This window comes from Cicer arietinum, chromosome 4, assembly GCF_000331145.2.
Source record: "Cicer arietinum cultivar CDC Frontier isolate Library 1 chromosome 4, Cicar.CDCFrontier_v2.0, whole genome shotgun sequence".
NCBI lineage: Eukaryota > Viridiplantae > Streptophyta > Magnoliopsida > Fabales > Fabaceae > Cicer > Cicer arietinum.
In genome coordinates this window covers 9,398,313-9,423,967 of record NC_021163.2, presented here as the reverse complement: position 1 = coordinate 9,423,967, position 25,655 = coordinate 9,398,313, and the positions used below count along the sequence as shown (strand labels likewise).

The 25,655-nt window shown below is 27.5% G+C and overlaps 2 protein-coding genes across 2 annotated transcripts; both read left to right on the top strand.

The window, feature by feature from the left end:
• The first annotated feature begins 944 nt into the window (after nucleotides 1-944).
• LOC101494459 (uncharacterized) lies at nucleotides 945-5,353 on the top strand. The gene is made up of 7 exons (XM_004496150.4): nucleotides 945-1,149; nucleotides 2,445-2,507; nucleotides 2,593-2,672; nucleotides 3,248-3,356; nucleotides 3,818-3,977; nucleotides 4,266-4,429; nucleotides 4,519-5,353. Exons 1-7 carry the CDS (start codon nucleotides 1,147-1,149, stop codon nucleotides 4,876-4,878), a joined length of 939 nt encoding a protein of 312 aa, XP_004496207.1. The 5' UTR covers nucleotides 945-1,146; the 3' UTR covers nucleotides 4,879-5,353.
• Nucleotides 5,354-18,941: 13,588 nt separating this feature from the next.
• LOC101494151 (transcription factor bHLH30) lies at nucleotides 18,942-22,123 on the top strand. Its single transcript, XM_004496148.4, has 3 exons — nucleotides 18,942-19,247; nucleotides 19,686-20,344; nucleotides 21,382-22,123. Exons 2-3 carry the CDS (start codon nucleotides 19,745-19,747, stop codon nucleotides 21,865-21,867), a joined length of 1,086 nt encoding a protein of 361 aa, XP_004496205.1. The 5' UTR covers nucleotides 18,942-19,247; nucleotides 19,686-19,744; the 3' UTR covers nucleotides 21,868-22,123.
• Nucleotides 22,124-25,655: the final 3,532 nt, after the last annotated feature.

The following is a 25,655-nucleotide window of genomic DNA, read 5'->3' as shown; positions in this document are numbered from 1 at the left end:
GAGTGTATTGCAACTCAATAAAAGGGTGGGGAATGTGCAATCTATATTTTCTATTGGCAAAGCAATCTAAGAACTGTTTGACACAGTTAAGCTGGTAACGGAAGGTGGGAATTTAATTATTGCGTGAAAGCAATTGGGTAAATTTTGTGTTTTCATTTTTTTTAATGTGTATTAATTTATATTTTGATGAAAATTGATAAAGTGAATTATTCTCATGAAAATAAGATAAAATATTATTTTTATTAATTTTGAATATAAGAGAAAGTCGTGTCAATAAAAATTAATGTATTTGGTAAAAAATTAGATAAAAAATAACTATTTTGTTGATTTATTTTCTCTTATATTTGAGATTAGAATGAATATTAAGTAATAAAAAATATTATTTTTTGACATTTTTTATTGTTTATAGAAATGTTGATAATTCACAATACTATTAATCACCTCTTTATAAGAAACAAGAATAGAAAATAATTTTACAAAATAAACTCTAATTTAACAAGACTATTTTCATTGAGAGATTAAAAAAGCGAAATAAAAATAATAAGTAAAGGAAAATATACAAAATAGAAAAATTGATATGCAACTATTTTCCCCTTTGTTATAGTTTATTGCTATATTATAATACAAATATACTTTTCTAATTTCAACAATTCCATACATTTTCACATATATTGAAAATGACAAAAAATTATTTTTGTTATTTTCACAAATACATCATAACTTACGTTTCATCTTATCTTAATCACAATAGTTGACTTAAAGTGTCTTGCATCTTATTAATAAGTTAAAATGAATAGAAAATATTTTAGAAAAAAAAAGATGGGTATATAACAAAATACGTGGGTGTGAATAACAACTCCCATTTATTAGTCCAAACTCCAACGTGCGGGCTGGCAAGTGTTGATCTCGGGCCCATAATAAGAGTCCAAAGAATCATTCTTTGCGGAGAGACCGACACTCATCACATAATAATCAACGTATTCCGACCGAAAAGGAAGAACCAGCGAAACCCCTTAACCACGATTTTCTCTTAATTCCATCGTATAAAGCTTTCCAAATCAGGGGCGATCTTCTTCGATCAACCTTCTAATTCACGCGTACTGTGAAAATAAAGAGTAATCAAATTTTGAAGAACGACAGATCAAAATGGTGCGAATTTTCTCTCTCTTTTTTTGTTGCATGAATTTTATCAGGATTAGGGTTTTTGTTTAGATCGTTACTTGCACACGTCTTTTCCGTGAATATTCTCTGTTATTGAGCATTTGAAATCGTAATTTATGAATATGTCCTGTGGTGTTTGATTTTTTGAAGTTAAACTATTATCAATTTGTAACGGTTCCTTTATAATACATTATTTTATCAATATCAATTTAATCTTCTCAAGGTTTAGGGATCAAATTGATGGATGATATATTCTTCTAGCTATTAATGTTTATTGTTTAATTTTTTATTTTATTATGATTATTTCGACTTGTTTGATGATGTTATGTTGATTGTTGAGCTTGGTGTAAATCGTGGGATGTGTCATTCTATAAGTTGATTTGAGTTAATTGGCTTGCGTTTGAATAATCTAAAACTTGATTAATAGGCGTGAAATTCTCTGTTAGTCTGATATAGTATTGTACCATAGGAGTTTTTGACGGAAGAGTGGATATAAAACTGATACAGGAGTCTGACATACTTTATAAGTTATACGGTGTGACATTGATAGAGTATTGCATATAAAATTGTATACATGATTGTAACTTGAAAAGAACAAATCCTAAATTAAAGTAAATATTATAAAAGTCTGCATTAGTTGTTACTCACCTAATTAGTGTGGTATCCAACTGCAAACAACACTGTTACAAAAATTTTAATAAAAAATGGAAGTAAAAAGTTGAAGGTTGTGGGATGGGAATATCCTTCAGTGCTTGTGGAGTGTCTAACCTTGGCATGGAATCCATTTTGAAGTGCTAGTGATTCATTGATTGAAATTATTTTTAAATACATATCAATTACACGCACACACGCACACCCACATCTGCCAAAACAGGTCAATTCTAATAGATTTAAAATGTCTGGGTGATGGTGGGGGGAGGGGATAGTACATTGACTACATTATAATGAAAATTATGGATTTTGTTACAGCCTCGTCAACAACATTGATAATGTATTGATGTTCAATAAAAATGCTATATGTTGGATATTTATCTGCAATGGATTTTTTTTTCCTTTTTCAAAAGGACGTCAGAATTAGAATTCTGTACATGCTTGGTAGTATATCTAATATGAGTAGTTGTGGATATCTAGGCTAAAGTTTTAAATTTCTATCGTCAGCCCTTAATCTCTGACTCTACATGGCCAGTGCCACCACAAGAAAAAGATTTGTGACTCGTATTTTATGTGGTATTTGTTACTTTAGTTTTCAACACACTGAACTTGCATTGCTTGTATTCTTTCAGTCCTCCCTTGCAGCTGCTAGAGCGGACAACTTTTACTATCCTCCAGAATGGGATCCAAGTCAGGTATATTTGATTTCAAAATGTCTGTTCTGTTAAATTATTTACTATTTAATAGTGAGAGGTCTTATACTATGTTTCTTCCTTCCAGGGTTCTCTGAACAAGTTTCATGGTCAACATGCCTTGAGAGAGAGAGCAAGGAAGATAGATCAGGGTATCTTGATCATAAGGTAAATGATTCATTTTAACAGCAGCTACTGGGCTACGGTGTGGCCATTTATCTATTTGTTGTCATAGTTATTCTTGAAAGTTGGGTCTCCAACTGTAGGTCCTTTAGCTCTGTAATATGGTAAATGAAACAATGTTGATGATGATCATTTTATGCCATCTATGCCCATTTTGTACCTGGAATAGTAAGAAATGAGTTAAGTTGCATGATATCTACAACATATTTGATGCGTTTTATGATTTATGAATTCTGACCAATTTAATGATTCATTATGATTGAAAGGGATAATCTATTTGATATACTCTTACGGGGTGTGTTTTTACTTACAAGTGTATTATTTGGTTTGTGTATTTGAGTGCATGCTTTAATTTAGCTTGTGTGTATACTCTTGAAAGCTAGCTGTTAGCCTTCAGTTGGCCTCCTTTCCCAATCCGGGATATAGATTGGATAGTTTAGGATGCATGTTAGCCTTCAGTTGGCCTCCTTTTCCAATCCGGGATATAGATTGGATAGTTTAGGATGCATTATTTTTATTTTAACTACTAATTCCAAATTATCTGATGAACCTGCTATCAGGTTTGAGATGCCTTTTAATATATGGTGTGGAGGATGCAATTCTATGATTGCAAAGGGGGTTCGGTTCAATGCAGAGAAAAAGCAAGTTGGGAATTACTACTCCACAAAGGTATGGGAAACTAAAGTGCAAAGCATCTAATGTTTATGTTGGCTACAGTGTCAGTGACAAATATTTTTTATTTTGTTAGTTATTTTTTGAAAACAAAGGCAGATGTAGAAGCACCTGCTCATGCGTACAAATTCCTTATATGTAATTTATCATACAGGAATTTATTTTGATTCAATAACTGTGTAAACCTTGCTTCGCCTTATGATGCCACCTTTTTTTATGACTTTCTGAAAAATCTTGTTGCAAATTGAAAATTTCGAACTATGCTAATGCTGTGATAACTTCTTTACTGCTAGTGTAAAAACTAATCAGTTATAATTTGATAGTGATGTATATACTATCCTTGCATCTTATTATTTTCAAATGTTAATGCAATGCATTATCTTGGGACCAATTTATATAGTGTTGTTAAATGTCTCTATTATTTACTATTAGTTAACGTATTAACTCTGTACCTTCAGATATGGAGCTTTACCATGAAGGCTGCATGCTGTAAACAAGAGATCGTCATCCAGACTGATCCAAAGAACTGTTTGTATGAAATCATCAGTGGGGCTCAGAAAAAAACTGAGGATTTTGATGTTGAGGATGCAGAAACTTTTGAATTACCTGCTGATGAAGGTGTGCCTTATGGAAGAAATCTTTGCTGTTCTTATTTTAGTTTATTAGTTGGGTGTACATTTGCTCCAGTAGTTTTAAATGTGCTATTGCATCTTTCAATTTCATTATTGAAGCTGGGAGAGTTTCCCATTGAACCCTTGGATCCAATGGCTGTTTTTATGGATTATGTCCTTTTGACAAGTTTAGTGCTTTACCTATTTCAGCATCGCAACTGTCTGTTAAGTGTAGCCACTGGTTCACTATTGTGGATGTTAGCTAACTTTATTTATTTTAAAATTTGTGTTGCAGAGAGGGGGAAACTTGCTGATCCATTTTACCGCCTTGAACACCAGGAAGAAGATTTGAAGAAAAAGAAAGAAGCTGAACCAGTGCTTGTGCGTCTCCAGAGAATGTCTGATGCCAGACATTCAGATGACTATGCCCTAAATAAGAGTCTCCGTGCCAAACTTAGAGTATGTTACTTAGCTTATGAAAATTATCTTTTAGTTATTCATTCCATTTTCCCTCTAATATTTTTTTCTCCCTTTTTCCATTTTCTCAGAATCAAAAGAAAAGAGTTGCTGAAGAAGAAGCTGCTTCCAGGAAAAGAGGCCTTGGGATTCGATTGCTTCCAGCTTCAGAACAAGATGCTGCTGCAGCAGCAAAAGTGAAGTTTTCAAATAAGTTTGACAAAAATAGGAAGGACAAGCGGGCATTGATCAATGCTGCTTCCATATTCCCAGGATTGCCAGACTCATCCATGTCTGGCAAGAGAAGGCTAGAGCTAGAGTCTAAAAGAAGAAAAATTTCTGCATGCCAAGCATCTAGCCTTTTGGCTGGGGGATATAAGCCGTCATCGTGGTCACAAAGTGCTGTTTTGTCAAGCAGGCAAAAGGGATCTTCAATCAATGCTAGACACTAGAAAGCTGAAAAATGTCATCAGAGTTGGTCAGTCATCGATGATTTTGGCTTGTCACACTTGACTTGTATATAAAAATTGCTTTATAAGGTTCTTTGTTAATGCAGTTGCTTGTCCTGGAAGCTTAAGATAAATGGAAGTATGTGATAATTTTGTATTCTATAGTGTAAGCCATTTATAATGTGTGATGGAAGTGTTTGATTTCCGGTAATAGCCCCCTTTTTCTTGTGACTAGACTGTCTTGTGCCCTTATCACAATCTTCCTAATTAGTATTGATCTGAATGGAAGAGTAACCCAGTAATTAGTATCATCAGATTCAGGTGGAGATTGTCGATGCTGGGCTGTGTATACTTGCATTAGTACTTTGACAAGCTGTCATGACTGCTGAAACTTGTATCATTTATCTGTACACCCACCACCTAATGTGAATACTTATATTCCATAACAGAAATATGGACCCGATTATTTAGTTAGCTATTCAGAGCTTTCAAAATACTCTTTATCCATGGCAGCAAGGTCTGGTACATATTCGATTTCTTGATCCTTGTGAGCAAGATACATATTTCAAAAGTGACTAAGATGAAAAGTTACTCTTATTCGAGTTATATCAATTAGTATTAACTACTGTATAATGTATTCGTTTTTCTATTACCGTTAAATTTTTATCAATAATTTCATATACTGTTTAAATTGATATACTCATATGCTACACATGTGCAAATGTGGGCCAGATGCAGCCCTTATTTCCCAAAAGGCCTATTCTAATAGAAAAGTGTGGAAATGAAACCAAACATTTTAAACTTCGATGCATGTTTTGACCACACAAAAAAACCTTTGATGCATATTAGGGAAGTTTCCCCCTTAGTAATGTGTGGGTAAACAAATTTGATTGAGATAAAATTAAATATGAAGTTATCTAAAGGCTAAAACGAGAAATAGAAGCCCGAACTAGTCAATGTATGGTAACAAGGTCAAATATGTGCTTAAACAGATACACATTTATGCGTTTAAGTACTATGTATTTGGCCTTGTAATTATGTAAAACATGCTTTCAAAGTGTTCTTATTATTAAAATATATTATTAGACTAGACATGCTTTTTATTCTTGTTATTAAAATATATTATTAGACTAGACATGCTTTTTATTCTTGTTATGTACAAAAGCAAACTTACAAAAAATAACAGAGAAATATTAATAATGTTTAAAAATATAATAAAAAATAAAGAATTAATAATACTTGATATTACAAACAAAAAAACAGCATGTAAATTGTTGTTGAAACGATTATAATATGAGAGAGGTGATAGTAGTACTTAGTCATTTAGGGTAATACTATATTGCAGCCACAGGCACTTAATTATTTATTCTTTTTGAGAGACTTGGAGAGTTTCACGTTTGAATTTAATCATTGGTCTGAGTCTAACAATTAGCCGAAAGTGAACATGAAAGAAGGAAGCGTAGATGTGAATATGGAAGTTAACAACTTGATTCAAGTCAATGGTGCACATAAAGAGAAATAACTAACAAGGAGAGTACTTTCAAAAATCAGTGGAAATTAGTTTATGTCTTTGTTATACGCAAATTTAGTACACAATTCATTCGAAGCTTGTCTAGATCACAGGAATATTCTGTGTTGATTGTCCAAATTTATCTAAATAAATAATATGCTAACGGTCAAAATTAACTTACTTTTAGTCTTATCTTGATCATTTATGAAATTATGATGGTATAGTGTATGACCGAAAACTTTTCTCTGATATATATTACACGTTATATTGGGATTAGGGTGTAGAAACTATATGATAAATTAAATCATATTAATGAATTTGACTGCACCAGAAAAAAACAAAAACTTAAACCAATTAAATTATTTATGAACTGAATTATATATTTAAAATAAAAGAGTTAGTTAAATTTAATTTAAAATTTTTTTAACTATTTTAAAATAATTTAACTTTATTTGTTTGAAAATTTTTAAAATTTATTTTTTTCAGAAATTTTTGAATAAAATCGATAAGAAATTAATTTTATTTTCAGAAAAAAACGAAAATTTATTTTCTTGAAATATTAGGCGAAAAACTTGAAAATAAAGAAAAAATTATCTATTTTCAAGAAAAAAGTAATTTGTTTTTTCTTGATCGAATTTTTTTTAAAAAAAATTCACTTATAAACTATTTCAAAACCAATTTTAATTAAAAATCAGTTTCAAACAAGTTCATAACTAAAACTTATTCGAAAATTAACTAATTTTCAAAAATTGAACAATATAATTCAATTCAGTTAAATTTTTAAATCATAATCATTCTTAATTGAGACCACATGCATCATCAGTAGAATTTTCAATAACTATGTAGAAAAATAAAACCGAATGAAAGAACACACAATAAAATATAATAAATACTATACAAATAATTTGTATAGTATTACATTAGATTAGATTAATTTTTTATATATACTCCTTTTTTCCCACAGTATATGTCAATCTAGCTTATTTTTAACAAGGTATTGTCTGATTTTTATATCGATACACATTATAAAAAAGTATTAATGTATTTTCTCAATTATGCTCATTAATATTGTTGATTCCAAAGTAAGACAAGGCAAAATGTATAAGACAAACTAGAATCCTCTCCATTCTTTATTTCATTCGTTATTATAATTTTAATTAGGGGTGGAAATAGGTCAGGCCAGGTCAGACTTTGAAAGGTCTGAGTCTGGCCTACGATTTATTTTTTAGGCTTAAGCCTGGTCTACGGCCTATCATAGGCTTTTTTTCCGGCCTGGCCTGACCTTTTTAAAAGTTTGGCCTGACTTGGAAGCCTATTTAAAATAATTTTTAAAAAATATGAAACAAACATCCTTTAAACCCTAAAAAATAATTTTTTGTGTCAAATAATAGATTTTTTTTCTTTCTGAAACAAACACACTCATTATTACCTTTTAAACAAATACGAAAAACTACTGAGTGATTGACTAATTGAACAGCTATCAAATATGAAATGACTACCAAATATGGAATGCTACCGAATATGAAACAACTACTGAATATGAAATGCTTACTGAGTAATTGCTTAATTGATAGAATTTAAAATAAGAAATAATAATAGATAATATTAATAAATAATAAAATATATATAGACCAGCATGTCAGGCCTAATAGGCTCTTTTATAAGTCTGAGTCTGACCTATTTAAATAAATAGACTTTAAAAATAGCCTAAGTCTAGCCTTTTTATTAAATAGGTCAGGTCAGACCAGACCATAAGTAGGTCAGGCCATAGGCCCCTGACGAATGGCCTAGCCTATTCCCATCCCTAATTTTAATATATAAATGTTTAATTAATATAGCTATTTATGGAAATGTATACTTTTATTTATTTGTATATTCAAAAGCTATAGTAATTGACATCTCCATTTTTCATCTTAATCTATTATAATGAATACATAAAATAAAGATTTAATTGCAATTTTAATCTCTATTTTTAATAATTTACAAAATTAATCTCTTATTTTAAAATAAAAATTCTCCTAACATACTTATAGTGCCCATCGATCTCCTATATTCACAAAGCACCACGCTATAATTGGGTGTTAGGGCGACAAATTAATTGGAAGCCACATTAAATTATGAGTTACACATGCCTCTAAACAAGCATGGCTTAAAAGCTCCAGTACTTTGGCATATCATTATCATTTGACTCAATTATTTCTTTCAATATAGAGCTCATTTCTATAGCATCCAGAATAGAGTTCTCCGTTTTAAATGTTCATCTAAATCTCAAAGTTACACATAATTCATTTTATATTTTTTTAATGTAGTGTTTAAAAAGCACTCAATCTATCTAATCCAACACTCAAAATAATTATTAAATGTGTTTTATTAATTATTACATTTCAACAATACTTTTATCTATTTTTTATATATACAAGCTTGTATCTATTAATTCATAATTATTTAACTTTTGAAATATTAAATTAATTATAAATTATAAAATTTTATAATTATTATATTTTGCAATTTTTAAAATAAGCCTCACCGGCTATATATTGAGACAAGCAACACTTATATACAACATTGATGTTGAAAAAAGTGCAAAACTTTCCAGCAAAAAAAATTATGGTTAATGCAAATATAATATGCACGAGACCTTTTATATTTATTTTCATAATATTTATATAACATATTAACCGAAGAAACATTTTTTGTCAAAAAAAAAGTTGAACAAAGATAGTGTATTTCACAAAAGTTATGCATATGTAACCTAAAAGTAATAAGTGGTAGAGTACTTCTAAAAGCACCAATTCTTATAGATATCCATTTTTCTGACACAACACTTTGGATGTTTGTTTGGAAGAGTGCTTAGAAGGAGAAACAACTCCATTGTAGATGGTCTAATTGTTTTAAAAACAAACCTCATCGTTTTCCAATGCAAATCTTATGAGCCACCTAATATATATACTCAACTAGTACTAAGTTTTTATAAATAAAATGAATTATAAATGTTTGTAGTTAAATATTTAATTGAGCTCAAATGTAAACACTTATGCAATTTAGTAGTTAATTATAAGTAGACAAATAACAATGCATGCTAACTCAAACTTGTCACATGCTTATGGATCATGTTGATATTTTTTGGAAAAGAAAGAAAATAAAGTATAAAAGTAAAGCTAGGTTTATAATCATGACTTGTTTTGTGCTCAATAAAGGTCATTCACGCTGAATTAATTGATCTCAAGTGAGTTTAAGAACGTACTATAATTCTTGATAAAAATAAATAAATAAATAAACATGATTCAATCGAACAAGCGATCATCATAATATACATGCATGTCTCAATGCATGCTAATTTGCGCTATTTTGTCTTTCATTCTTTAAGAACTACTAATTTTTATTGCTATCAAGTACCCTAATCATTTCTCAAGCAACAAATAAAAGAATAAAAAAACAAAACAGAAATATATAAAATCACATAAATGGTTGGTCATCATCATACTTGCATGTTACTAATATCAAACAAACCTAATCATCATTTGGTTGGTATTGGTAGGAGAGAGATTTTCACATTAACGAGAAAATAAAGTAATCAAAATACTATATCCAATACTGCCTCTTAGAAAGATACACACTCCTGACTCAAACTTGGAATTGGAAGTAGTGCTCTCGACTACCGGTTACCATTATCAAGTATTTTTGCAGGTTATATATATGAACAATCAAATTACAATATAATTAATTAATATGACGAAAATTGTAATCTAATAATAATAATAATAATAATAATAATAATAATAATAATAATAATAATAATAATAATAATTCGCCTCCAACTTTTGTCAATTATCCAACTGAAACCATGCATATGGTACAAGTAGGCAGTAGGTGCAGATTAATATATGACATTCAGAAACTTTTTATTGGTTATGTTCATAGATCTTATTGAAAAGTAAATATGCAAGCACAATTTATCAATACCTCAAAATATATTAAAATATCTAACTAAAACAAATTAAAACTTGGTTTACAAAAAAAAAAAATAATTCGTGGAATCAAGTAATGTTTAAATTACATCTGCGGTCCCTTAACTTAATTTCAAGTAATGTTTTACTCCTTTATCTTTTTTTTTTTTTTTTTCTGAGTTGATCCTTTATTTTAATTTTAAGTGACAATTTGGAATTTTATGTTTTAAAATGTCAACAATGTTGTCCTTTTTTTTATAAAAATTCAAAAAAATCATCAAATTTTTCAAACAAAACCCATAAAATTCATTATCATCTTCAATAAAATACAAATTTAATCAAATTTGTAACTTAAATCGTGAAATAAACTCATATTTTCATTCTTTATTTGATGTTGTTAGAGATGAAAATATGAGTGTATTTGAATATTTGAGTTATAGATTTGATAAAATTTGCATTATATTGAAAATGATTATTAATTTTATGAGTTTTGGTTGAAAACTTTGATGATTTTTTTTTGAATTGTTGTATAAAAAAGAATAACATTGTTAAAATTTTAAAACATAAAATATCAAATTATCACTTAAAATTAAAATAAAGGACCAACTCAAAAAATAAAATAAAATAAAATAAAAGACTAAAATATATGAATGAAACGAAATGAAGGATGTTGGTTGTTAATAATGTTAATGTGAATCTTAAACTTCCTGCGTCAAACTCTTTAGTATCATGTCCTTACCACTTGAATATATACCTTACGCTTAAATTGCTAATTTTATACATATTTTATTTTATTTTAAAATTAAAATAAAATAGAAATCAAAACCATATATATTAACATTAAGCGAGAACACGTCATGACAGGGTGGGATTGATGTCATCGTAAACTCCACTCAATGCAACTTCTCGTGGATTATATGATATATTGGTATTGATATTAGCTAGTGGCTGGTGGTGCACCTATATATATCATCCAGTGTTTTGAATAGAGTTTTTCTAAAATTAACTTTTTGAAACTATATAAAACTATAGAATAAAAAAAAAATCACACACAAAAGGTGTATGTATATAAAATGAGAGAAAATGAAAAGCTAAGAAGATTAACGGGACCGTAGCAGACATGCGTGTGACCACAAAAGTGTCCTAGAAAACATGTACCCTTTATTTCTAAGCTTCCAAGCCCTATGCCTACAGCCAAAAAAGAAATGATATAAATTAAAAAGCCTAAAAGGAGTTCCATGCTGAAGCATGTTAATAGTAGCATTGCAGAAATAAAAGAAAACAGTGTCTCTAGTGAATAGTCACACTGACCTTATTAGGAACAAAAATTACTCTCTTTTCCTAAAGAAAAATAGAGAAAGGATGTTATGAGAAGAGACATAGTAATGTGGTTATGTCTACTTGTGTTGGCAATTAAAACGTTTGATTTCACCGACATGTGTGTTTTTTTTAAACCAAAATATATTAACAGGGAACTTAAATGGTACAATGGAAAATTAACATTTTTTATTATCAAATTAAATCATCAATAGTATAATATCATGTCATCTATGAATAACTTTGATTATATTTTAAGTTTAACACCATTAAAATTTGAAGTTTTATATTTTTTTTCTATTTTAAAATAATTAATATTTATTTATTCACCTATATACAAAAAATAATTAAGTTTCTTCTCTCCTCCAGTTATCTCTCTGTTGCGTCGTTAGTCATTCTTCATTGTCGCCATATGTCGTTGTTCATTGTCTCCCTCTGATCTTTTTCACTTTCTCTCTTCTTTGTTCTGCATCGTGTATCTTCGTCGTTAGTTCATTAAGAATCAAAGACGAACCTAGAAACGACGGTGTGACAATGACAGCGCGTGGTCGACTGCACCAAGACGACATCGACACAAACACGAGTGAATTCGGAGTGAGATAGATGAGGGATCTTCTCGCGGTGGTGGAAGAACGGTTGAGAGTTCTTCTCACGACAGTGGAAGAACATCATATGAGAGTGATTTTATTTGGTGGTGGAGCGATTTCGCAAGAGGAAAGAAAATAGTTTTGAATGACTGGGTTGATACTGATTTTAATTAAAATAAAAAATTTAGGAAAATAATTTATAAAATTTAAAGGGATTAAATTAAAAAAATAAATGTACTGCTACACATAATTTGATAAACTTAATATATAATATATAAATGTTGATGTGGAGAAAAATAATAGATTTATTGGTTAAAAAATTAAGAATATCGATACACCCGTATTACTGAAATTGTCACATTAATATTAACTATTTAGACTGTTCAAATAAGAAAACAACATGCAAATATCATATCCTAAAGAACTTGATCTCAAGTACAAATCCACTACTTAAAAATGGGCCAAAATCAACACCCTTTATATTCGTAACAAATACAAACAAAACTATTCATAATTGTCAACCTCTAAACAGCTAAGGGGATTGATCAACCATTAGGGAAATTCACCTGAAAACTTATTGGAACTACAATCAAGACAACAATTTAATATGATCTACAAGAATGTTCAACACACATTATTGTTGCTTGAAAACACTAAGATTTCTAGCACACCAAATACTCCAAACACACGACAATCAAACAATCTTGAAGTCTTTTACCCTTATTGAGTAAACTAAAGAAAAAATTAATATGATTAGAAAATGCTGCATAAATCTCAAACCAATTTAAAACCATTGACCACACATTCTCAAATAAGGGACAACATACAAATAAATGTTGTGACCATTCCACGACGCTGCACCCACCAACACAAATATGAACTTATGTAGATAACCTATCGTGTCGTGGTAAGTTGGAATTTGTAGGAAATCTATCATTAAATAAGTTCCATGAGAAAATGATACCTTCAACTGAAAAACCTTATGCCAAACAAAATTACTTAAAAGATAAGAATGAACGTTATGAGTTGCCACGAGCATAGTGTACATATCTTTAACCGTAGAATTTCATTTGAATTAATTTTCCATTGACATTTTTCCACAAAGTACGGATGAACTATCCCACCCTCCATTTCTCAATAAATATGTTGTATATTCCTCCACCACAACGATATTTTACTAGCTCTAGACTCACCCCTCATACTCTCAATTAAACCATATTTATATGATAATACTATATACCATAACCCACCTTGATCCACTTTTAACCTCCTCCCCCATTTTCTTAACAAAGCAACATCAAACTATCGCATGTTAAGCACACCCAAGCCACCTGACTCACGATCAACGCACACCAACATAAAGTTAAGACCTTCAGCAACTATTACAAATATAAAAGGTGGCATAAGGTCCCTATGTCTTAACCTCCAACCCAAAGCAAATTAATTCCTCAGTTTGGCTTTCATTTACCAAAATTGATGTTGTAGCTGATTAAAAACACTTTAAAATTCACATTTGTCATCTACTTGAAAAAATCATCTTCATCATGACTGCATCAAAATATCCTCATTCCGCCGAATCATATATCTTTTAAAAATTCACTTTAAATATAATTATTTCTTACTTACGTCTCTTCTTTGCATCATACAACACCTAATTTCAAGGTGGAATCTCCATGCACACTCACGATAATACTAACAATAGTACTCACTCACTCTATAATAAAATATAAATAAAAATTTAAAAGTTAATATATCTAATTAAAAATTAAAATTAAATACATTAACTTTTTAATTAACATTTTTATTTATATTTTATTTTAAAATAATATAAAACTATATGTGAATTGTGAAAAGCAAATGGAAACATCTATTATTCCTTGTGTTGTGGGTGGCTTTTTCAAGTTTGAACATTCTAGTGGACAATATCTTACCAACCATTCCGAAGTGACATATTTTTTTGTCAATTTTTAAAAAATATTTTTAGAGTCCTTTTAATGGTTATTTGATGGTTATGGTGGGTCAAATTGTGACATATAAAATAAGATAATCAGATTAAGATTAGATAAGATAGGATTTTGAAAAAGTTAGATTTAATCATATTTTGTATTTATAAATTAAGTAATATGTATTTTGTTTTTAATTTATAATACTTTTAAATGTTTTATAACTCACAATACTGTCAAAGGATTTTTTTAGTATTTAAAAAAATTAAGTAGCGTGTATTTTACTTTTAATTCACTGTTGATATTATCTTTTAGGTATGTTATAGATATCTTTAGAGTTATTATTTTTTAAACTTCAAATGTTGAAGCAAAGATTGTACATTTGTTTAGTCGTAGATCTTTTATGATCATGAATTTTTTATTTAAATTCAGATATATTATATATTTTTTTAAATTTCATTTATTTTTATATTTACTTTAATAATGTTTACCATTGTATTTTTTTATTTAAATGCTAGAAAAGAAAAATAACAAAAATGAATCATATTAAAAAAATAATGATATAAACTTTATATGTCTCCATTTTGATTTAAAGGAAAAATGAATTGAACCGACTTCTGATCATAGAATAATGCCAAAAGCCACAATGATATAAACTTTAATTTAGATTAAACGTTAAGCTTCAGTTATCTTTTAAAGTGATGAGGCAGCATGTCCACGTAAAAATGAAGACAATATTGGCAATGGATCCACTACACTTTCTCACACACTCACTTCTTCGATCTGATCTCTACATATGTATTGTAATAATATTGTTCCATGACGTACAAGATCAAAAAATTAATCTCATTTCAGTTTCAATTTTAATTAGTATTGTCTTTTCGGTTTGTCCTTCTCCCATTGTCCACCTCCACTAACAAAGATCGCATATATAATTCTATGTATGTATGATATATATACATATAATTCTATGTATGTGTTATATTTCTAAAAATTAAAATTACCATTATACCAAATCAAATTTTATGATCAATTGAAAATAATTTATTTTTATGTTGGTGCCGCAATGTTTAATTAGTATCACGTAGGACTCATCTCTAACGCTATTATTATCATCTATTAAAAGTAATTTATTTTATCTTTCACTAACAATTGTGGTTCAAACAATATGATTTATTGATCACTCTACTAATTTAGTTTACAAGTTAATATTAATTCGCAATACTTAAATTCGACATTTGATACTTTATTGTATATTATTTGCAACAATTCAGTACACTTGTTAAAATTGTTATCAACTAACATTGAATATTTTAAAGAAAATTAGTATATTATATCTCACAAGAAAAGTCATATTTCAAAAATTATAAATTAAATTAAATTTATTAAATCATCGTTATTAATTATTGATAAATTTTCTTTATTGTAAATACAAGTTGAAAAATAATAACATAAGAGTTGTTGCAAATATTAATTTGACAGTATACCTACATGCAATTGAAAAAATAATTAAATTAATTTAAAAATATACTCTTTTTAGAATAATTTTATGTAGAAATTTTACGGTAGCGATATATTTGTTTTTTAAATTAATAGTTAATTAATTAATTTTTTGAAAACATTATTATTTTATTATTTAAAAAATCATAATAATGAAGTATTATTTATCAAAAGAATCAACAAAATAAAATTATTTTTTTTCCTGAATTTAATAACTAATAATATTAAATGTTGAATATTTTTTATGATAAAATATAAAAAATTAATATAATACTTATAAATAATAAAATTGTGTTTTTTTATGAAATGATTTTTCTTATATAAAATAAAAAAACTGATAATAACTTTTTTAATTTATAAAAATATCATTAATTTATTAATTTAAAAAAAAAAGAAGTTAAAAACACTTTAATTTATAAATATATCATAAAAACATTGAATTTTGTGTACAAATATGATAATGTTAATATATGATATGAAAGAGAGTATAATATAAGATAATAGATAATATAAAATTATAGATGTAATTTAATGATGTTAATAATACATCGTACAAATACGTAGTACATGGAGTAAATATCCAACTATTCATATTACACACGCATTGATCACTAAATCAAATCTAACTAGATATATTAACAAATTTTCTAAAGAGAATATATTAAAAAAAAAACTTTGTATTTGAAATAATAATTTTTAAACATTAATTAAGAACCGAGTAAATGAGTCACATGCAGGATATCATCCATAGGGCTACAATATATTATGATCCACAAAATATAAATATGTGCACCTAGCTATAACTGAAAGCAAGAGCAAATGAAGAGGGAGAGAGAGATAGGTGGAAGGTGGAGTATGTTCCAAGACACAATGATTACATGGTCTTGGGGAAGCAGAAAGGGTAGCTAGCTAGCAAGAGTATAGAATAATGTGGGGGGCTTGACCGAGGTACCAAAGAAAATGAAACGCCTAAAGCCCAAAGCCCTGGAAATACCCCAAAACAAGTAATAATAATAATAATAAGATACTAGTATTAACTAAAATTAAATAAATGGGAAATACTATATTTGCCTTTACAGTTTTATTATTGTTATTTTATTTATTTCATGTAAAGACCTATTTTTGTTTTTCATATAGAGAAAATGTATTAGGTTTTTATTTTATACGTGTATTCTCACTTTTAATTATAAATTTTTTTATCATTTTTATTTTACTTGTTATTTTAAAATAGAAAAAAAAGGAAGATAATTTTATAATCAAAAGTGAAACCGTATATAAAATAAAAATAGTAAACATCATGAATTTCTATTTTTCAATATTTGAATAAAACGAATGATTTTTTCGTTTAATATTTCATACACAAAATTTTGAAAATAGAGATTATATTCAAAATAATGTGACTATTTTATATTAAAAAAATAAAATATTTTTGTCGAATAAAAACCTTCTTAACATATTTCATTTTATAGTTTGTTGAAATAGAAACGAGCAGGATAAAAATAATACGCATGAACGTAGATATGCCAATGGTTTGAGTAAATAGTACTACACCATACTAGTATATACATTTCATTTTTAATATATATATATATATATATATATATATAAGTTCTTTTTTACGAAATTAAAATATATAAGCTCTGTTAATTATAAATATGTATATTTACCTCTCTTTCTTGTTTTCATTTTATAGCCTCTGATTTATTTAGGGTATAGGTTTATTTGGTGAACAATGAAGGGTCCATTTGACGACAATAATAAGTTAATAAACTTTCATATTTCGTATCAATCTAACATTTGATGAACAGTTTATATTAAGTTTAATAAAAAAAAATTGATTAAAAATAAAATATATAGAATAATTTAGTTACTTATATAATTTTTTAAATTTTGAAATTGTTTATTTAGTTTACTTATTAATTTTTTGTAAATTTTTATTAATTTATAAATATATAATAAATGAGGGTTGAATGTAATAAAATTGACTAAATTTTCGTAATGTGATAACTTGAATTTAAATAGATGAAAAAAATAAATCTAAAATCACAAATTATTCACTAGTTTCACTAAGTAAATATTTTAACTCATTTTTCCTCTCTACACCATTGCATACTGTTGTTAGTAGTATTCTTCTCCTGTAACATTATTTTGTTTGAAATATACATAAAAAATATTATAAAATAGATATTATTGGACGTTTGTGGAAAAAAAGTTATGTAGTCAATGTTTAAAAGATTAACCTATAAAATCCAGTGTTTTGATTCATAACAATAGTAGCAATGCTGTCATTTTATAAGTAAATTACTTTTCACAAAGTATACTTTCACTCTTAAAAGAGAAAGAAGTAAAAGGGTTGGCTTAATCATGATGATAGTAACAGCCTTTATGGTCGTCCTTGGTCGGTCGACAATCTGTGTTGTATATGTTCACTATGTTTTGCTTGTGTTTCCCATCCTCATTTCTCTCTCTCTCTCTCTCTCACATAGCTAATGTAATTGAAATTGAAATCATCACAACCAAAGAATGCTATACTTACTATACGTTTAGATTATCGGCGTGCAATACCACAAACACCTTTGAGTTTAAATATAGATAGATATTATAAATTTATAATAGTATTAGATTTTTATATAATTATATATTAGATTTAAAAAATAAATTTATCATTAAAAATACAAAAATATTTTTTATTTTTTTTAAAAATTAAGTATAATTTTTTTGTAATGGTAGTTTTATTGTTTACATGTAATATATAACATCTATTTTTATAGCTTACCTAACATATATTATACAATTTTTTATTTATTTTTGTTTATTTTTAAAAAAATAGAAACATGAAAAGTTAATTAAAAAAAAATATATTAATTTGTTTTATAAAGATAATTTGATCATTTTAATAATATAGATGTTATACATTGTCACTATTCACATAAAATAATATTATCACATGTTGATCAAATACATATCATTATAAATATTTCCTATGTTGTTATCATATTTTATGTTTATTTACTCGCCTTAAATTTTACAATACACTATTAAACTATCACATTATGCAAAATTAAAAGCATATTACAAAACTTGTGCATAAAGAAGAGCATTAAGCAATACAATATATACGTATATACATATAGTATACTAGTAGAGATACATATATAGATGGAAGAATGTAGAAAGAGAGATTGCCGTAAGAAGAAAGTAAAGTGGAGTAGGAGCACTCAAAGAGAGTCTATATATGTTAGAGTGTGGTGTGGTGGGCAAAAGGCTGCAAAGACAAGATTAAAACAAAGAAACCAAAAAGAGAGAAACAAAGCACAAAGGGAAAGGAAAGTTTGATTTGTTGAATATGTAAAAGGATATATCACTACCATCCATCCATATACCCCGCACATATGTTTGTGGCAGAAAAAACCTACCAATTGAAAGGGATTTGACATTCAAACAATTTACAAAAATTGAAAGAAATTTTTAGAGAAATCTAAACCCTTGGACTTTTCTTTCGCCGCCCACCACCACAACACAAACAAACAAACAAAATAACTATTACAACATTCATCACACATCAAAGGTAATTAATATTATCCTATACTATATATACTTTTTTTTATATTTTTTTTCTTCATCTTTTCACTAACCCATTTTGTCCTTCAAATTCCCCTTTTCATTTTTATTCCTTGTCCAAATCTATAGTATTATTAAGACAACTCTTCAAACTCTTTTATATTCTTCTTTTTCCTTAATTACTCATCATAATATAATAGAATAATATATAAATAGTACTCAAATTGTTACACGTAGTCTAATCAATCTTAACCATGTATTTGAAATCAAATGGTTTAGTTTATACCATCACTAAATTAATCATAAAAAATTTCGACCATTGATTAGAAATCAGAAGGTCCAAATCAATAAGTGTATGAAATAGCTACAAGGTGAAATCAATTTCCATAGAAAACCTAGCTAGCTACTTCATGTTCTGACATTTGAATCTTCACTTTCACTTCAGCATCATCATATATAAAAAGCATTGAAGTTTGGATAGATTATAGTCTAGCTTAATTCATTATGATACAAGAAGATCAAGGACAGTGTTCTTCTCAAGCAATCAACAACAACTTTGAAACATATCATCAAGAACAGTTTCTCCTTCAACAACAACAACAGATGAGACAACAAAACAGTCATGATCATCATCATATCTATGGTGGAGGAAGATCATCATCATTGAATAATATGTTCCATGGTCATGAAGTTTCACCAATCTTACAACCATGGTCTATGCAACAACTTCATAATCATCATCATCATCAAACTTTCAACCATGATAATCCATTTCTTATCCCTCAACAACAACAACAACAACAATCTTCTTCACCTTATGCAAGTTTGTTCAACAGAAGGGTTATCAATCCTTCTTCACTTCAATTTGCATATGATAATAATCCATCTTCTGAACATCTTAGGATAATATCAGATACAGTGCTAAATGGTTCAGGTGTACCGTTTGGTCTTCAAGGTGAAATTGGAAAGATGAGTGCTCAAGAAATCATGGAAGCTAAGGCTCTTGCTGCATCAAAGAGTCATAGTGAAGCTGAAAGGAGACGTAGAGAGAGAATCAATAATCATCTTGCTAAGTTACGCAGCTTGTTGCCAAGCACAACCAAAGTAAGTCAATTCATTATTCTTTTTTTCTTCCTACAACCTAACTCAATTAATATTTTTCATCTTATCAAAAATATTCTAATAATTAATTCATTACTAGTAAACTAATTAATCACCTTAGCTCCAAGATATACAAAAATGCAAACAAATTAAAATTAAAGATTTCAACTCAACCACATAATATAAGTATACTATTTATCACGCTCCTTTGTGTATAATAATAAGTTAAATGTGAATTTCTTTGTGGCCTTTTGAATTCAATGAATGCCTTTTCTAGATCTAGATTCTAAATATTTGTTACTTTTGTGGAATAAAAACAACAAAATCAAAATCGAATATAGCCTTTTAGAAAATGGGGTGCAAAGAGTCTCATTGTTTCGTTTGCTTTTATGAAAACACTTTTTGGCTTTGTTAGTTCTTTGTTTACACATTATTCACTTCTGTTTTGAAGTTTTGGATATATTTGTGAATATTAATTAATGACATTATGTAAGTATATGAATGTATGTATTGTTTGGGAGAGTAACAATGTGTGTGGTAGTTCCGAGGAATGAAGAAAGAAAGTAGCTAGCTAAAGAAAAAGTTATAAGTAAAAAAAAAAAAGAGAGAAGTTAAAAAGTGGATTAGCGTTAATGTCGCTTGGTATGATAAAGAGGAAGCAAGAAGCAGTTGAAAAGCTTGTTGGCATGGAAATTGTCCTTGCATTGCCGGATTATTGTTGATTGATCAGTCAAACTCAATTGAAGAATGAAAAGAAATAAAGCAAGAGACAAAAACTAGTACCACCTTTGTCAGTCACAAAAACACACACACATACACTATATACCTTACCTACTAGTATATGCTGCATCACTCTTCCCACCAATATTAATCCTCTCTTAATCTACCTACAACAATACTTCAAAACATTCTTTTTGCAATTTTTTAAATCTAAATTTATAAATCATAAATTAAGAGCTTGTTTCTTTTTTGGTAATTGTTAGAATTTAATTGAGAGTGTTTTAGTGTATGAGAAAATTTATTGTTTTGGTATTTTGTAGACAGACAAAGCATCATTGCTAGCAGAAGTGATTGAACATGTAAAAGAACTAAAGCGACAAACGTCATTAATAGCAGAAACATGTCCAGTTCCAACTGAATGCGATGAGTTAACAGTAGATGCAGCTGATCAAGAACATGGAAATGGAAAATTTGTAATCAAAGCCTCACTTTGCTGTGATGATAGATCAGATCTTTTGCCTGAACTCATTAAGACATTGAAAGCATTAAGGTTAAGAACATTGAAAGCTGATATTACAACACTTGGAGGACGTGTTAAGAATGTGTTGTTCATCACTGGTGAAGATGATGATGATCATGATGAATATTCAAATAACAGTGAAGAACATGGCCACCAGAATTTGCAGTATTGCATTACTTCAATACAAGAAGCTTTCAGAGGAGTCATGGAGAAGAGTCTTGCTGATGATTCTGCTTCTGGAAATGTCAAGAGACAAAGGACTAATATTATATCAATATCTAATTAATTCTAATTAGACTTGATTAATTAAGGTCTTTATTAAATTTTATCTAATTAAAGGCCTATTATTATTATTATGGTACTTGCATATTATATATTTGATTTGTAATTTTATTGTTTTTATCTTTTTTGGGGGTGGTTTTAATTTTTTTCTTTTCTTTTCTTTTTCATGGTGTGATGAAAAATGTTATGTATATCTATGGTCTCCTTGAACATCATGATGAGACGATTGAGTTAATGATAATTTGGTGGTTTTCTTTTTACATGTGTGGTGTTGTTTGACAAAAGTTTATAAAGAGAAATTCATACTCATCACATTACAAAATACTATAAATGAATTTGAGTCTATATGAAGTATAATATTGACATGCCTAACACATATAATAATTTGAAAAAATAACTTAATTAATGTGTGTTTATCGAATAATGTTATATGTTGAACATAGATATACACATTCGATAAAAAGTGTCATCGCTAGTGCAAGAGAAATAAGTTATAAATGACATGGTGAATGAGTGTTACTTTGAATGCAAGAATATCAGGATATAAGTAGAAGAAAATCCATTTATATTCATGATTAGTGGGTTGCTTGTGGCTTTTTGGTTTTGTTTTTGAAGTTTTCATGTAACTCTCTCTCTCTCTCTCTCTATGGCACGACACAGGTGCATGACATTATAATTGTCACCATGAGAAGGTGACAAAAGTAATGAGCATGCTTTCGGAGGTGAATGTATACCATGCATTTTAATTTTAAAAAGTCTTCAAATTTTATTTTAGTAAAGCCAGACTTGTATAATTAATTACAAGGAAAACGTTTGGAACCAAACACTCAGTCAAAGTGAGAAAATATATATATATATATATATATATATATATATATATATTTGTAATGTGATGAAATGAGAAAGCTAAAGAAAAAGATAAATCATTAAATTAATATATAAAAGTTATAATTACAATGAGATTTGTTCGGATTGATTTGAATTTCTTACAATTGTGCATTGTATAGGGCCTTATAAAATCTAAATGGCTCATATTTCAACTATATAGTTAAAGTTAAAGTCATTTTGATTTTGATTTTGATTTTTATTTTTATCCAATGTTTATCAATGCATAATTATAAAATAAAATATTCAAAATATTGATCTTAAATTTAAAAGAGAGAAAAATATAAATAATTTTTGCATTCATCAAATAAAAAAATAAAATACAACAATGAGTATAATAAAATTTACATATTCAAATTAGAATAATTAATTTATAATAAGAGTAATTAACTTATGACTATAACTAATATACAACTAAACTCAAATAATTAACTTCTAATAATACGGTTCACCATTCACCAACAAAGAAAATGAGTACCAAATTAAGTGGATATGTGGCTCAGATAAGTTTACCCACTTTTTGAGGAAGGTCCAATTGGACCAAGACACATGAGTTCATTCCATTTTCTCCTTTTCGGGTCCACGACCTACTATGCATACTTTTAAAATAGTGAAATAGAGGTAATAGACTAATAGGTACTCATCTATTCATTTTATACTCGCGAGTACTATGTTTTCTATGTTTTTCTTAATTATTTTATTAAACTTAAAATCGAAGATTTTCTTATATATTAATATATAGATTAAATATATTTTTAATTTCAACTGTAAAATAAAAATACAATTTTTAGTATTTATAAAATTACAATGCATGTAATTTTAATCTCTATTATTAAGTTATTATACATTTTTTAGTGAAATTCTCTATAAATGTTTAAATTATTATAAAAAATTTCTCTACAAAAAATAAGTTCAAAATTCAATTTTTTAGTCTATATTTTCATCACTTTTATCTTTAGTTTTTCAAATTTTAAAGATTTATATTTAATTTATCATAAGTTAAAAAATTCCAAAATTTTATTGATGAGTTTTTTATATCGTTCTAAACATACTAGCTAAAAATTATTAAAAAATAAATAAATTGGAGGACAATTAAATACATTTTACTTTAGTAGAGACTAAAACTATTTGTCAAATAATTGTGTAGAGATTAAAAAATGTATTTTATTTTAGTGGGAGTAAAATTAAAATGTTGAAATTTTATAAGGACTAAAAATATATTTAATCCTTAATATATTATTATTTGTATATTTAAATTAATTTGTTGTTGTAAGTGAACACACATGATTGTTTTTTAAACTTTTATTGGGATTTTATATTGTAAATTCAATAATTTAACTCAATTGGGTAAATTATATAAAAATCATTATTTTTTATTGACTTACTCATACCTTAGTTTTTTTTATAAAATGTTGTATATTCGTATTACCGATATTGTACCCGTACCTATGCCTTGTAGAGTTCACATAACTTTTCTTCCTTTATTTTTTAGGTTATATAAGTTTTGAATATTTGTAAAATTTTGAAATTTCGTTTCTAATCTTCATAATAAGAAAACTGCATCTTTTAGTTCTACAAAAAATTTTGTATGCAGTTTTTGTCTTGATGAAAATAAATATGTTTAATTGTGATCGAACTTTTAAATTTTTAGATGATTTTTTTTAAACACGTATAAAATATTATAAAATTTTTAAAGTTAAGATGAATTAAATATAAATTTTTAAAGATTTTAAATTCAAGATGAAAGTAACGAAAAATATGTATCTAAAAATTGAATTTTAAAATTCATTTTTTATGGAAGAACTTTATACAATTTTGTAAATATGTCTATCAAAAAATTCATTAAAAAAAATATGTCAACATTCTAATAGAGACTACAAATACTTGAATAATAAATTAATAGAGACTAAAAAATATTAATTTTTTTTTATAAGAACTAAAAATAAATTTTCAAAATTTTATAAAAACTAGACTTATTTAACCTTTATTTTTTATCCTCATAATTAAAATTAATAGTTTTTAAAATCACATTAATTTCAGCGTCATGTGTGGGCAAATATATAACAGCAATATCTTGATTCGATAGATGTAATAGAACCAACTGAGTATCTTGTTTAATGTATATACACACAATTGGCGCATGATCATCAGATTTATAGTTGGTGCTTATGTAGCAAACTCTATTTTAATATTGAGTGAACAATATATAGCTGATAGTTTCCATTTTGAGTTGAGAGATAAGATGATAAGATGATATTTAAGCTGGATGACCTCTATAATTTGCTGTTATAAAAAAAACAAGTTGATGAATTAGAAATATAGATGAGTGACGTTCACGTCAATGAAGTTGGTTGGATATCCGTTAATTAAGTTAGTGGATTTATCAAGTATCAGTGGGGTGGGGGTACTAAGTTGGATTTAATTTTTTTATTCGGACAGTGAAAGAATCATAAAAAAAAATTTAAAAAATAATAATAATAATAATAATAATCTTAAATAAAGAAGAATAAAATTATTTTTTGGCCCATGCAGACAGAATCTTAAAAAGAATTTAAATGCAGCAAATAAAAATTAGTTTTTGAGTTGAGAGATAAAATGATATTTTAGTTGTGAATAGAATAAAATAGCAAGCTGGATAGCCTCTAGAATTTGCTGTTATAAAAAAAAAGGTTGACAGAATTAGAAATATAGAAAAAAATAATCAGAAAATAGAATAAAATAGCAAGCTGGATAGCCTCTACAAAGACAGAATCATTAAAAAAAACTAAATAGAGAAGAGAAAAAAATTGAGTTAAATAAAGAAAATAAAAAAAAAAATTTGAGTTAAGAGATAGAATGTGAATAAAAAAATTATTAAATATTTTGGCCCATGCAGGTCTCGAACCTGCGACCTTCGCGTTATTAGCA